Source organism: Venturia canescens, chromosome 1, assembly GCF_019457755.1.
Source record: "Venturia canescens isolate UGA chromosome 1, ASM1945775v1, whole genome shotgun sequence".
Taxonomy (NCBI): Eukaryota; Metazoa; Arthropoda; class Insecta; order Hymenoptera; family Ichneumonidae; genus Venturia; species Venturia canescens.
Window position 1 is genome coordinate 25,113,026 of NC_057421.1, and position 15,093 is coordinate 25,128,118.

A 15,093-nucleotide genomic window follows, 5' to 3' on the forward strand; every position below is an offset into this window, starting at 1 on the left:
CTACGTTTAGCCCATTTGAGCAACGAATATTTTCAGGTTGATAAATCACTGACCCCTGCACTGCCGTCCATTTGATTGCTCAGTTCACTGAGTACGACTTCCCACACGTCCTGGAGAACGTGATTGAAATTGGTCGTTAAAAGAGCGGCGTTGAGTGCAACGAGATGCAAATCGAGGTACTCGAGCAAAGGGGCGATCGCTTCAGACGTCGGTAAACTGTCAGGCGACCAAGCCAGATGGAACATCGTTTTTTTCAGGGCTGGTCGCATCTGAAAATCGTGTGAAATCAAGCGTCAACGAAAACACGATATTATCGAGTTATCAAAATTTTTAACATTTTCGTTTGGTGAAAAAACCTTTGATCCCATTCGCGATATAATTTGATTGATAAACAGGCGCATTTGACCAGGTGTTTGTTCGAGCGGCGTGACCAACGCCGTCCTCCACTGTTGTCTAACAGTGTCGTTGACATCGAGCGAAACGATAATTTCCTCAACTCGAAGTTCCTCGCCAAGATTTAATAGCCAGCGTCTTACGTATTCGAGGCCATTTATGGCGACACACATCTGTGAAGTTATATTTTCTGAATGATTTTCATTATTTCATTTCGCTCGTGCATGCAACGATGGTGCGTCATAAAATAAGTGTGGAGTAAGTGCATTCAAAGGTCGTGGCAATTTATCGATAAATCGTTGACAGAGTGCAACTGCTTAAGGATCTATCGATAAATTAGAAAATTACAGGAATCCATGAACCGATTCACTCTCCAAGTTTCTGTGTGTGTGTGTGTAACAACGAAACGAAAAAAAAAATAAAATTTTTGCAGCACACAGCCACTAGCTTGCGAAGCGGGGTCAAAGGTAGTGGGATTTTTTTTTCATCGTAACCATAGCAATAAGCAATATCTCTACCTGAGCGATTACCTCGTCAGTGGTCTTATAAGGCGTCTGTTCTTCGTAGTAGCCACTGTCGGCTAATTTTTGATGTGTCATTTCTGCATAATAAGCTGCTGCACTACAAATTGCCTACAAAGAAAAAGAACTGCGTACAGCAACTGATTCGAGAATTTTCGTCACGAATCTCAATCGTCTTCTGGGCTCATTCGAACCGGGTAATCAAACTTTCGACTCACGTCTATCACTTTTAAAACGAAAGTACAAGAGCCGGGAAGATCGGGCCAGGCTAATTGCTTCCAAAACTCCTTGATCTGCGATTGAAAAAATATTGAACTTGTTTTATTTTTTTCAATTCATTTTAACCCGTAGACACCGCACTCCCTTTGAGGTCACACACTCACCACGCTGACGCAAATTCGCACTTCGATTTTTCAAAACTCTTTATTTCATTCATGAATGTATGGAATTAATCTGACAACGAGACTTTCTAGGGGTAACAATTGCTGAGAAATTGGAGAAAGGAATTTCGAAGTTCTTTAGACACTTGAAATTTTCGAGGGTGCAAATTTGCACCAGTCTGCTGTCTACGCGTTAATTCGCTGAACCACGTCATCAGCAGAGTAACATTTCTCGTGATGAAAATACAATTGTGAATTCTCCAGGCGTCGAAGCGGAGTTTCGACTCTGCTTTTACCTGATAAAAACATGCAGTCGCATCAACCGCAGACGTGCAATGTTTAACGATCATTTCGCCAGTACAAATACGATCCAGTTCGGCCGCTCTCCTCACTCGCTGATGAGCTTTCAACTTTGCAAGATCCAACCATTTATCAACCGCTGGTATGAACCACTGATAGTATTGGCATATGGCTAAATTCTTGCGATCTGACGACGGCAGATTTTGCCTCATGCTAGAAATACAAAAAGTGTTTTTACAATTTGAATAAAAACCGTGCCATGATAATTCATATTGAAAAAGAGCCCAGGACGAAAACTAACTTCACGAACTCCTGCAGAGCCAAATAAAGCTCGAATATGGGGGTGCCGATTTCGGCTCCGGGTGGTAGCACGTAATCGTCAATGTTGTCTTGACCATGGAGACAAGCTGCTGGTACGCGAGCTCCGAGCTCATTTCTCATCTAAAAAGACACGTTTTGCTCATTTTAAAACCCAATCATTTTCGCCATTTGTGATTGAATCACAATCTTTGAAATTCTCTGTTTTTATGCTTGTTTTTAAATCGTATTGCTAGATTATTTGGTTTTTTTTTATTTTTACACGAGTTTCAACTGGGAGTCATGAACGTCTGGAAGTTTTGATCGTGGAAAGCTCAGTGAGTGTCACTACTTAGGAGTTCAACGTAAACGAATGAGCTCTCTCATTGAAGCAATTAGTCTTTGAAGCAGCATATTTGAATAATGTTTTCATTCACAATTTTTTTCAGTTTAACGTATGAGAAAATTTCTCATTTATGTAAAATAGTACGAGCCTCGCTTCGTTAATCTACTCTTTCAAAGTTTTGCACGCAGCTGTTGAAGATAACTCGGATATTTCGAAGCATATAACGAATTCAGTTCTCCATAAAAACTCGCTGCTTTTTATCCACCTTGGAGATACCCTCATTGAGCTTATATTTAGAGCTGATTGAAGTACCCACACGATAGCATGTTTTTACCTCAACCGAGCAGAATTAGTGTAACTACTTTTTGGGTTTGTTGGAAGTTAGAATTTTTGACCTACGAGTTTCGTTGGTTGAGTTCAAAAGGATTTTTCGTTCGAAGTGAATGAACCTCGTAAGGTCACGAAAACTTTTCAGAACTTTTTTCGCTCCACTCTTAGACAGCTTCCGGACATTTTTTAAGGTAGTTGACGCGAATTTTATAGAAAATGTCAACTTCGAGGGTCGAAATTTGGGAAAATTGTAGAAATTCATGTGGAATAGCTGTCACCGGAATCATCCATGATTTGGAATCATTATTGATAAGCTTTTATAAAAGGTCATCAATCGTTTTCTTGACTTCTATAATGTGGAGCCACAAATAATTCCAGTGATAAATTCACGGGAAATTTGTCTATAAAATATTGAAAAATTTAAACCCCGAAATTTGAATTTTTCAATTTTCGTTCAATCCGTTTGAACTTGCTCGAATGAAAATGGATGAAATTAAAATTTTTAAAGATCAAAGACTAAAATAATATTCCATCATGATTACGCTATCCCACCATATTTGCAGATTCAATTTGGGCCACGCATATTCTCTAAGGCTAATTCGATTCTACAACTTTATCCAAGTATATTGTTTGGCTCGGTTCGAGAAAAGCCAGGTTTTCAGTATCGCTGTAACGCATTGTGTCAACAATCACATTTTCAATGTGGCTTTGTTCTTGTTTTTCGTTGTTTATACAGTTTGGAGGTCATGCGAAACTACTTAACGCGCATGGCATGGTAACTCTGACGTGGTATCCGACTAGTTTTCCTGAAGCGCGAATGTCTGTGCTGTCAAACACGCTTTTTCCCTTCCGTCGCCGAGAGCTCTGCTATCGAACTTTATCACGTGTACTTTTCCCCTTGAATTCTTTATGGAATGAAACTTTCGATCGAGGCGAATGTAGAACATTTCAAAAGAGTTCCAGTTTTTTAATAATCACGCGTTACTCTAAAAACTTTATTCGTTCGCTCAAGCTTTATTCGGACTATTCGAAATAATCAATGGCGAGTAAGCGATACGCGACTCGATCTGAATTGCTGGACAGGACGCACATGATTCGGAAAAAAAGGATTGTCGTCTGTCCAAAAATAAACAGAAATTCTATTTCCAAGCATTCCAAATTTTTCAATTTCTATTTGTCATTTATTTCTTGCTTCTAATTTTTCATCAGAGAGACCTCTTGGTTTCTATAAGGTTTTTTCGAGAGTAGGTTAAACATGAGATGCTTGGATCCCGAAGATCATTCTAAAGATTCGAGTTACTTTGGGATTTTGGTCGCTTCTTTCATTCTGAACATTTCATTTTTGTTTAAAGCGTCGTGGCTCCAATACGTGAAAAAGTATTTCACAGATATTTTATGATCAACAGTGTTACGATATGAGTCAGGACAACTTTTCATTGGAAGTTCGCTTGCTTCTGCATTTGTAGATGAATCTTTCTTATTGTGATTATATAAATTGTAAAAAATCGTGACTTATTAATTAGGACTAAAGAAGCTTTGAATCCGATACGTTTCTATACAGCAGCCAGAGACTTTCTGCTCCAATTATCATAAATACAATGATTGAATGAAAATTACGTTAATTAATACCGTAGAAATTAATTGGAGCTTGCGGGTATGGAAGCTCCAGTGGAAGCTTTTGTATTATCTGATGTAAACAATATCGCGTATCAGCCCGTTCATTATTGTCTTCAGAGCATAATACGAGGATTCGTTTTCCAAGGAAACGTTCACCAGTAAAACATTGAAAGGGAAGACACTAAAGTTTATCGCAAGTGGGAAAACTCTTGCTAAACGAAGCTTAAGGAGGGTGGATAACGAAATCAAAATAATCAGAATTCGATAAAATTTGGTAATAGCATTCTTAGGCATCAACTATAAATACAATTTTTTTCAAATTTTTTTATCACATCGTTCTTTAGTGTTCAATTACTCGAGAGCTATGTCGTAGAAAAATCTAAAAAAATTTATATTGAGTTATATATTTTTAAAGAATACATTTACCAAATTTTATGAAATTTTTAATATTTTTAACATGCTTTAGCGTGGCAACATTGTATCGTCGCGATCCACCCTCCTTAAATTTGATGAGGTCAAAAAATACACATTCAACCAAAAGTGTAATTAAAACTCATTCTATCCATTGGAAATTGCACAAAAAAATTTTTTCTTCGTCAAAGTCATATTTCTATTGATAATTGTATCCCTCAAGAATAAATTCGCATTTTTATCTAAAATTTCCAACGATCAGGGCGTGGGAAAAAAAATGATGAATTTCAAAAATTGTGATCGAATAAAACTTCAGTTGAAAACTGGACTCCCTTGATTCCTGTACATTTGACTTCTACCAACGTAGAGTTACTCTAGTAAGTGTGATATACAAGTCCAAGAACGGTGAGCAGAATTAGAATTAAATCTCAAGATGGCACAATTCGAATACTCATTGAACGAGACAAGTCTTCGTAGTACTTCAGACCGAGATAAGACCTGATCTGTTGAATGGCTCGATCGTAATGAATGAGCTAATGAGCACAGCAGAATCCTCAGTATATTCTTTGTAGCTATAGTTAATTAAATGAATGCAGTGAGACGAAAGGTGCAGTCACACTTTGACGATGGGGCAGTGTGTCGTGCGGTGAGTTATGGTTTTGTATTGCAAGATCAGCAAAAAATCGTGATTCAAAAGGATGCTGTGCACAAGACCTAAAACGAAACTATACGATGGACGCTTACGTGTGAAACATCGTGTGGACAATGATAGACGATGATCGATCGAAGATCAATGAAAATGCAACGCGACAATAATAACCTGAGAGTTCGACAAAAATCCAATCAACGAGTAGTGCAGCATGCAATATGTTCGTTAACCATCTAGAATCGAAGCAACAAATACTTTTTCAAAAAGCTACTATTCCGTTGCATGCCGTTTTATTCCGTTTTAACTACTTTTTTGACATATCTCTAGTAGGGGAGTGAACATAGAATGAAAGTGTATGCAGGAAAACGGAAACGGTAGGAAAAAGTTGAGAGACGGATCTTAGGGAATGTCTACAGCCGTTTTCGAGAAATCAGGAAATTCCCTTCGGAACAGCTCGTCAAAATCATTCAAAAATAAATGCTTAGGATTTCGAACCCATAACATGTACCTCAGCCGTGTTCTCCATGTGTTTCGCCACGTGTTCCGCCAGCTATGAACAAACGTATCTTGTGTATACAGTGAGATTTACGATGATCTGACAGATACGATGGATTCGATCGAATTTTTATACGCTCCATTTTATGCTAGCAAAAAAATCACTGTTCACTTGAATTATAGCATTTTCTGGTTGCACGAACAATCACTTTTGACTATTTGTCGCTCGCTGTCAGATCGCCGTGATTCCAATTGGCATTTGGCAAACAATAAAAAATAAACATCAGCAACACTCGCCCTGTGAATCGTGTAAGCATATTTGCTAACTGTTAGGGCAAACAATAACTTTGGATTCGTGGTATTCGTGATTTTTTTTTTTTCTTTTTTTTTTTCAATATCTTCTTCAAACAATAATTGTCGTATATATCGACGCCACGTGTCATCAAGAAGCGCAATATAAAGCCAAACATAGCACATCCAGCTCGTCGAAACGAATCAATCCATGACAATGTACATATAACAAAAGTATAATAATATTAATAATAACAATAATGGTATAAACAAAAATTGAAATATTCATTTTCTTTGACTTATCGTGATTATGATAACCGTGTGTCGTGTTGTTTTTCATGACCCGAACATACCAAAGTTTTCAACGATTTTTTTTTTCTCAAAATTCTCATAACAATCGTGTCATCGTTTGACAGTGAAATTTGGAGTCAACTATCATTTCAAGGTTTCATCGGTATCAGGATTTTTTCCCATGTGTTTTGCTCACCAGTTTTTCCAGATACTTGTAAATCACCGCAAAGTAGCATATGGCGTTTGTTCTGTGGGATTGTAAAATTGGAAACGATTAGTAGGCAAATCATTGAAATCGTGTTCAAAATAATACGATTTTCAATTAATTTCTCGTTGATGGTTTCAGGCAGAGCTCGGCTCGAACTCGTAAATACTTTCGAACTCGTAAATATGATTGCAGTTATCGGATGATCAGTTTGCGGCGTAATGAGATTTTGAAACTTTATTGTTACACTTACTTTTCGAAGAGAGTGTTGTAATAAAGTTGACCCTGTTCAAGATCAATAAGAAGAGTCGTCACGAGGGTTGTAAAATCCTGAAATACTCGATCTATATCCTGATCGGGTTCTTGGTCATGGCCCATTGTCTGTTGTCGAATCTCGCCATACCTACGTGAATTGTCATCGAACATATTGATTCTCTATTATGACGAATGATGGTGTAAAATAGAATCGTTCCTATTCGTGATCGACACACGAGAAAAACAATGTTAAGGTTGATTTTGTATACATAAATTAGAGGAACTCGATAACAAGTTTCAAGATTATACAAATATCAGGTAAAAGGTATTTGAGGTCTCGCCGCGCTCACGAATTTATGTCGAGGTCAAACTTTACGTTGGAACGGAACAATTTTATAGGAAAATAATTGAACGGTCACTTTGAAGTTAAGGTATTCCTTTCACGAGCCCGAATATTCTACAGATAACTAATTTTTAATTACAGTAAATTAAAAATACGTGCGAATAGATTGGCCAAATTTCAGGTCAGGTTATCGAACATTTAATAAAGAATGAAAACTTTAAAAATCGTAAAATTTCTACGGGATTCCATCACCACCAAATTTCTATTCGACAATTCATGTACTGAATAATTCTACTAAATTATCTGTACAAACTGTCTCAGAGATAAAAAGAAATGTAAAGAATCCATAGCGACGATAAAAATAAATGGTTACCGAATGTGTAAATGAAATATTAACGACAGAAATTAGAAAAATGGCAAAAGCAAAAGCTTTTCGTATACAACCGCGATTCTCAGAGGTTAGAAATCAGTCGAAATTTCGAGTGCCCAGTATTTGCACCATAAACAAATGCGGCCATGCAAAAGGAATACTTTAACAATTGCCCAAGTGCTGATTCTACAACAAATGACGAGCTAACTCGTGCTGTATTCCTGAAAAACTCAACATTTTCATTTCGTTTGCTTAACGTTTTGAAGAATATTTCTAATAATATCGTTATCGCACGAGGATATCCGGAAACGAGATCGAATCGCTCTCAATTAAATTTAATGACACAAAGAAGATGATATTCGATTGGAAGAGAGCTCGTTGAAAAGCTCGTTCATTTAATTAATTAGACACGAGAATATCGCTGGCTACGGAGGAAAACGAGGAATCACGAATGCCTCGAGGGAAAATCTGATTCTCTCTCGTTTCTTCAATAATTCTATTTTCGTCATTTTATTTCATCACTTTAAGTATTTCCATTATTCCTCTAGACACACATTTCATGGGACATACGTTTTTTTATAACTCATCATTTCCTCGTGCTAAATCCTTGTTAGAATTATTCTATTTGTCGTTTCAGTTGCAACCTAAAAAAAGTCATTTCTACAATTCTGATGATCATATTTTCTTCTGTAATTACTCTTCTCAATTCGACCAATGAAAAGATAATATTTCATTTACGACTAACTCAAAACCTTGTGCAAATAACTCTTTTCACCCTTCTAAAGGTGGCAATTGCATGCATTCTCGCGAGTTTATTTTTATCACGGTTACCGGTGGCTGCTTTTACGTTATGAGTTTTACGTTACGGATTTCGAAAACAGTTCATTTCCTCTTTCCTCAGGCTTATTTACCTTTTGATGGATTTCACGTGCGCTTTTCATTACATATAAAAGGACCGCTTTCATTCGGTCATTATTTACTTAATGCACCGGTCTCATTTATTTTAGTACCTTTCACCGAAGTATATTTATGTGAAGATAGTCGTTCCATCCATTTTATTTGGACGAGAATAAATTTTACTTCTCCGAGACATTTTAATGGACCCTTCTCACCCTTTTCTTCGTTAATTTTCGGAATCTTCTGGTTTTTGTTCGTAGGATATTCTTCACCGGCAGTGGCTCTGGCACAAGCAAGAGGATCCCGCCCCATTTTTACCTCGTTTCTATCTTCGTAAAGCATTTTTTTTAACCCAAGGTCGTTCCCACTGGCATTACAACAAAAACTCCGCCTTACCTCTTGGCGAAACTTGCAACCTTCTCCCGCTACAACACTGCGCAGTTTCACCTGCGCTTTTCAGTTCACGTCCACCTTCCACCTCTAACTATTTTCCTGTCCCCCTCTCCGCCCCTTCGTACTCCTTCTTGGCAAAACATGCCTCTTAAAACTTCATTTCCACCGTTCTTCTCGTTAGTTTTTTCCTTCTTTCAAAAATAATGCTTCAATCAACCTTTTTTGTCCGTGGAACATACAAGTTTAAGTAAACAGTCTGGACGAGCAGTTTTTCACCCATTTTTCTCATTATTTTTTTTTTACCGTTCACTTACGGTATTTTCATTTACGGCAGAATAGTTTCTTTCTTTCGAATATCTTAGGGGCTTGCCTCAGTGGCAACCGCGAGCATTATCGTCCAACAACAACTCTGCTCAGACTCAATTAGCAAACGAGTTCGATGCCATCGGTCAGTACGAGAGTTAATCGTTGTTGGTGGACAAATGGGAAAAAAACATTTGAATTTTTCCTTACCATTCGTGAGTCCCATTTTTCAGAGCCGATATTATTTCTCCTCTTATCTGCTTGTTGAATGGACAACATTTCGAGAAAGCTTTCATAGCGGATAAAAAACCAAGACATCTGGAATCATACGTATTGCGAAAGCACTTAGTATTTTGTTGAAAACCAAGTGCGTGCGATTATCAGTTTCTTTCAATGAGACATACTACGCCCAGTTAAAATAAAAACTTTCACACTGACTTGCGAGCGATGAAGTTAATTGTTGTAAACGGATGTGGTTTTTATGAGAGATGATAAAAATTGAATCGTCAAATTTTCAGCAATAATTGAGCTCGATCTCGACACGATCGAGAGTAAAATGAAACAACTTATTTGCAAAAGACGTTCGATGTGCTCTACCTGAGGAGATAATCTAATTTGTTGATAGCAGCTCGATGAAGGGGTGGAAATAACGTTCGATGATGTCGAATTTTTTCAACCGACATTTCAAGGAACGCGTTGAACGAGTCTGCGAGACATTCTTCTTCTTCGGGTGTCAAGTTGTCGGTATGCCAGTGAGCGTTCAAGTCCTGAAATATATTTTCATCGCTTATTTGAATTTATAACAACGAATTTGGAATAAACTTATCGAACTCATTGAATTCTTGTCGATTCATGCAACTTGTTGTTTATTCAAATTTTTTTTTAAATTTTCACTTTTTCGAAAGTAAATGATGCAGAGTGCTCGAGCTTCACCTGTAGAAGACGATGCAGAGTCTTCGGTTCGACAGCCGGATTCTTCGAGCTCGCCACCCACCTTATCATCGCCTGTTGCAATTTCGTAATATCGCCCTGTATCGCGTGCTGATGTAAGATTGTCATTGCGGCTTGTGGTAGCTCGTCGCTAAAATCAGTCTGCGAAAGAGGAGACAAATCATTTCGAAATATTGGAGAGTCGAGGCCAACGAAGTGCAAATAATCTTGAGTGACGTAATACGGCGTGATTAAGCGATGTATTCGCTTCAAGAGAGAACTTGTGGCAATGAAATATTGCAAAATTTTCCACAGGATCTGATAACTCAGGCAAATTGAAACGCGACAGTAGTCGGTAAATCGTGTGAGAATTGTTGACTCGCCGTCACAATCTTATCACGACGTGTATTCCTGCTATACGGGCTAAAAATACTCCCGCACAAGGGTTGAAAAATGGGGGTGCTATCACTCCGATCTTTATGCCCGTATAACGTGCGAATCGTCCGTCAGATAACAATTTAACCTCCGCAGAAGTTGCTGAAATATTTTCTCGCGGTACACACTGAAGCTATTCAATCCCGAATAATTGGATGCTATAAATTCCCATTTTTTCTGAAAGTTATCGTTCGGACTGCATTGATTTTGTAGTTCTCAAACAAATAAAAGTTGGACAATTTATCTAATTGGAGTTTGAGGTGTTCAACTCCGATTAATATTTAACAATTATTTACAAATTCGTTCACCACCTGCTTGCTCAACTCGTGATTAAGGAACACAGTGAAGAGTCTCTCTTGTTGTCTCAACTCTCCCCAGTTGTACTCTTCCGAAGTTCCTCGATCCTCTCGAGTAGACAGCGATAATTTGAGCCTTATACGCCCTTGGATGTTACTTCGCTGCGTTCTAGCCTGCAGCTTGTACCAATTATCCAAGCCAGTGCTGGGAATATCCTGCAAGTGAATCCCGAGACAGAAACATAATCCTCGTGCTTTATAGAAAACACAGAGTTCGAAGAGGTCGCAATTGAAAGAAAAAAGAAATAATAATAAAAAATACGTCAACCTCTGAAATTCATTAATTATTAAAGAAACAAATTTTGAAAATTTTCGACCAGATTTTCAGTTGAAATCCAACATTCCAAATGTAACAAAACGGGGCCAAAGATCAGCGTGTTCAAACCGTCGTGCCGGATTGAAACAAAAGTAGTGAAAGATTCACAAGCAGATGCGGGACTGAAGTTCAGTTTTCTCTTTTTCGAATTCTTTCATGGTACAGTATCAAGGAAATAGCGTCGGAAAATGCTCCAGGACGCTTTCACAATTTTGTCAGGAAATTCTCGACGAACACGATGAATTGCGATTATAAGTTTTTTTTTTCAAAACGCTGTCATAACTGAAATCTCTCGATTTATTTCAACTACGCGCTGGCTTGCGTAATTTTTATGAGAACCATTCCACTCGGACGTTACGTTAATATTTCACGGTCTCACACTCTGTCGAAAAAGGGGGCGGATTTGCTGGTAACTTCGCCACTCGCACGTTGTAAAAGTTCGTTTATAGGCGCATGGTCATATAACGCATACGTTAATGGTGTATTTTTAAACTTGCAGGTTTTGCTTGAAATTTCATAAACAATGAATGTTTGAAAGGCTCTGCTGATGGCAAAGCTGTCGAGTGCCATAAAAATCTCAGTGAAAATGACGCACATTTTTTTCTCGTGGAAATTATCCATGTTGGCAAGTGCTTAAATGAGTAAAATTTTTAATGTTTCTTTGTCTTGTGGAACAAACTAAGTGAGCAATAATCGTTGAAGTAACCTCGGTCCTTCGGTGCATTGGGATACGCGAACTTGTTGCGGCATTTGCGTGATTTTTGAAAAACTGATTGCCAATTGTGTCCGTTATCTTAGCTCGCATTGGTTCGCAGCCTCCACAGAATATTTCTACTCCAAATTGCTTTTTTTTTCGCAGAAAGTTACGGTTTAAAAAACGGAGCGAGCGAAATTTACATAACGCGTTAGAGTCTCATGCAGAGTTCCAAATTTCGTTTAACCCTGATGGTAACGGTCTTCAATTAAAATAAGGAAGAAAAAGTTTGCAATGAAATAACGAGAGGAAGCTTTCGTGAGCAGTGCATTTGCAGCGATTACTGATGAAAAATTCAATGGTTTAGCGATACTTGAAAATAAAATAGCAGTGAGCAAGTTTTTGTTTAAATTAGCCTCCTTAAAATGTGAATTTACTTACGTGAAGAGGGATGTTAACGCATCCAAGAAAGTCATCCTGGCTGCCCGATCTCGCGCTCTGTGCTATTTGTTTAAAGAAACGCCCGAGACCTTTGACACCGCGAACTTCGTTCAGCTTGCTCACAGCATCGAAAACGGAGGACTCGTCGTCATGGTCCCTGGAATCGTTTACTTTAGCATCGCGAAAGCAGAATCTTGTACGACATTAACTCGTTTTGTTTGACTTTTTTCAAGCTCCGGAGAATTTATCCGGTAAAAAACCTTCACAAAGGTTAGGAAAAAAGTTTGAGGGAGGAAACGCTTTGTCGAAGACGAAAAACTCTGAGGAATCTTATAAAAGCAGCAATCTTCGATAAAATTCCGATGTCCGTTCTTCCACATAGCTCAAAATTCAATAACCTGAAACTCCCGTTTGCTCGATCGGTTGAAAAATGTACTCACCAAATATCAAGATGAAGAATATCCGCCTTAGTATCGTCAATGTCACTGGAACGATAAATTTATTCCTCTAAATCTTTTCGTTAGTGAAATAACGAGATTGCAAATTTTCCACTAAATTAGAATACACAATTGAGTATTTCCATGGCCACGCGGTTGAATAAACTCACAAATGAAATTGTTCGTTCCATCGTGGACTGAGGGTGTGCGGTATGACCGAAGTTGCTCGAATGAATTTTGCTGGAACTGCTCCACTCAAGGATTCTCTGTGTTCTCTTTTACTACCTTGATCTCTCCGCTTGAAGGAGAGTCTAAAACTTTAGTCGAAGAAAAAGGCAAATATTGTTACCATTTTCATTGATATAAAAAGCTTTGGAAAGACACTAATTCTGCTCTTTATTTGAGGCATTTGCAGGTCCCTGGAATCATCAAACGTCAACGAATATCTTGAGCGTCATAAAAACCTAATGTCGGAACGGATGCTTTTTTTCCCTCGACATTAAATGTACGCATTAATGTTTCGTTTCAGTCACCAGAAAGTATATGTTTTTAGTGGAGGCTCGTTACCTTAAGAGCACACGCAAAACTATTGTAATCGTGACAAGCATATACATTTGTACCGAGTCTAAGTAAGTTGCTCAAAAGGTTGCGAACGACCCAAATAACTTTTCACACGCTTCAGGCACGTTCAAGCGTTTGCCTGCATTGATTTTCTCCTCGCTCTTGTTATTATTATTTCAACGATTCGTTAGAAGAATAAATGTGCGAGTTAACGTTACTTTTCTCGAAGCAAGCTCCGTAGAAATTGTTCGATAGAGAATGGAACGTTGCCTTTATTGCTCTAGTACGTTACCTGTGATGCTTTCGTAGCTTCTCGTGATGGGAGTTGTCGTTGTCACCACCATCGGATAAAGCTCGTGTAGCTTGCCGAGGCGACGGAGGAGGCGTGTGTGGCAAATGAGCGGTCAAATTTTGCGGACTCGGTGGCGGTCCACTATTTCCTGGCTGGATACCCAGCATGCAATAAGGATCGCTGAAACCTACGAATTACGCAGATTCGAACTTTTAATTCCAACTAACGTCGACAAGTTTATTGTATTTCAATATCAACGATTTTTGTTTTTTATCATTTTTTAGCACGATTTCATAAACTGTAGGAAATTGGTCTTTCATGGTAATTCATCGTGTTCGCACAGTCATTTTCGAACTGTCGAACTGCGTTTTCGTAGGAAAATTCAATAACCCAAATTTGAGTTTTCCACCGCGTCGTTAATGTCGTGACTCCACCGCAACGGAGTGCTTTGTTCTCGAAATAGGGAATTTTGATTCCGTAACTTTTGACTCCATTTAATATTATCGTGACAACCCGGGTTACATCACCCTCATTAACGTCGACTCTAATCAGCTCAAAGTTTCTGAAAGGCAGGACGTTTTTCAGTTTTGCCTGCAGGACAATCTCTAGCTTTACGGGAAATGTAAGCTCCTCGGATAACCACTTTCCTTTTACTTTTCAATGCTCAAAGTTATCAGATACGAAAACGCGAGAAAAGAAGCTCCTCAAAAGGATCGAGTTTCGAAAGGATTCGCAGTAATTGGAACTGAATATTTTTATGTCGATGCTCGCCAATAGCATTGGAAAAAAGTTTCGCACCAATCATTTATGCAAACGAAGAAAAAAGTATGTTATAATTGTAAATTCATAGGATTTTGAGAAGACCAGTTTGGACAGTAATGCTGCTGAGAAGACGCCCTTTTTCGTGTTTTCAATTGTATTTGAAACAGACTTTTCGTAATTCAAGCTTAAAATGAGCACTTTGAAGACCGTCGTGCAACTCTCCTCTGCGTTCAGCCGTACACAAAGTGAGGAGTTTCAATAGTCTTTTAAGAAGTAGGCTACTCAAACTCGGATTCAAAGATGACGAATGTTGCAATTAGCGTCCATTTCTTAGACGCTAATTCCGTATTTTTCTTAGTTCGATGATTTTACAATAATAAAAACAATTCAAAATAAAATCAAATACTCGATAAATACCCTAGCATTTGGCCCTTCTGGATTTGCTCGAGAGACATTCGTCGACGACGAAAAACGCTTATGTTTCGTGGCGTGCCAATATTTAATTATTTAGTGACGTGTGCGCAAAATTACCACGTCACAGTGCAAACGTCACTCTAAAAAAATTCGGGATGTTCGATATTTGTTAAGATGGTTTTGTTCACGAGTCAAAATAAAGTATGAACGAACGACTGCAATTTACTTTACATCGTCCAAAAGGCTTTTTATGGATAATACAAAGTCTTACAAAAAAATAAAACTAATACCCGACTACCGTGAATCGTTTTATTCAGAGATAATAAAGTTTCGACAAGCCTCGGGCCAACAGACGACAGAGCTGTCAA

The 15,093-nt window shown here is 38.2% G+C and overlaps 1 protein-coding gene across 4 annotated transcripts in view; it reads right to left on the reverse strand.

Annotated features, from left to right (window-relative positions):
• The window catches only part of unc-13-4A (BAI1 associated protein 3), a 66,584-nt gene that overhangs the window by 4,531 nt on the left and 46,960 nt on the right, over nt 1-15,093 (reverse strand). For 2 of the 4 annotated variants that reach the window (XM_043433762.1, XM_043433770.1), the window contains exons 7-23: nt 13,550-13,736; nt 12,867-13,013; nt 12,700-12,744; nt 12,260-12,416; nt 10,764-10,964; nt 10,021-10,179; nt 9,685-9,854; nt 9,298-9,405; nt 6,780-6,929; nt 6,518-6,569; nt 5,753-5,794; nt 1,896-2,035; nt 1,591-1,807; nt 1,133-1,207; nt 912-1,025; nt 357-566; nt 54-269 (exon numbers count right to left, since the gene is read on the reverse strand). In XM_043433762.1, coding sequence (XP_043289697.1) covers nt 54-269; nt 357-566; nt 912-1,025; nt 1,133-1,207; nt 1,591-1,807; nt 1,896-2,035; nt 5,753-5,794; nt 6,518-6,569; nt 6,780-6,929; nt 9,298-9,405; nt 9,685-9,854; nt 10,021-10,179; nt 10,764-10,964; nt 12,260-12,416; nt 12,700-12,744; nt 12,867-13,013; nt 13,550-13,736 — 2,390 coding nt within the window. The remainder of the gene's footprint in view (nt 1-53; nt 270-356; nt 567-911; nt 1,026-1,132; nt 1,208-1,590; nt 1,808-1,895; nt 2,036-5,752; nt 5,795-6,517; nt 6,570-6,779; nt 6,930-9,297; nt 9,406-9,684; nt 9,855-10,020; nt 10,180-10,763; nt 10,965-12,259; nt 12,417-12,699; nt 12,745-12,866; nt 13,014-13,549; nt 13,737-15,093) is intronic. The other 2 variants (XM_043433779.1, XM_043433786.1) reach the window with 2 other exon arrangements.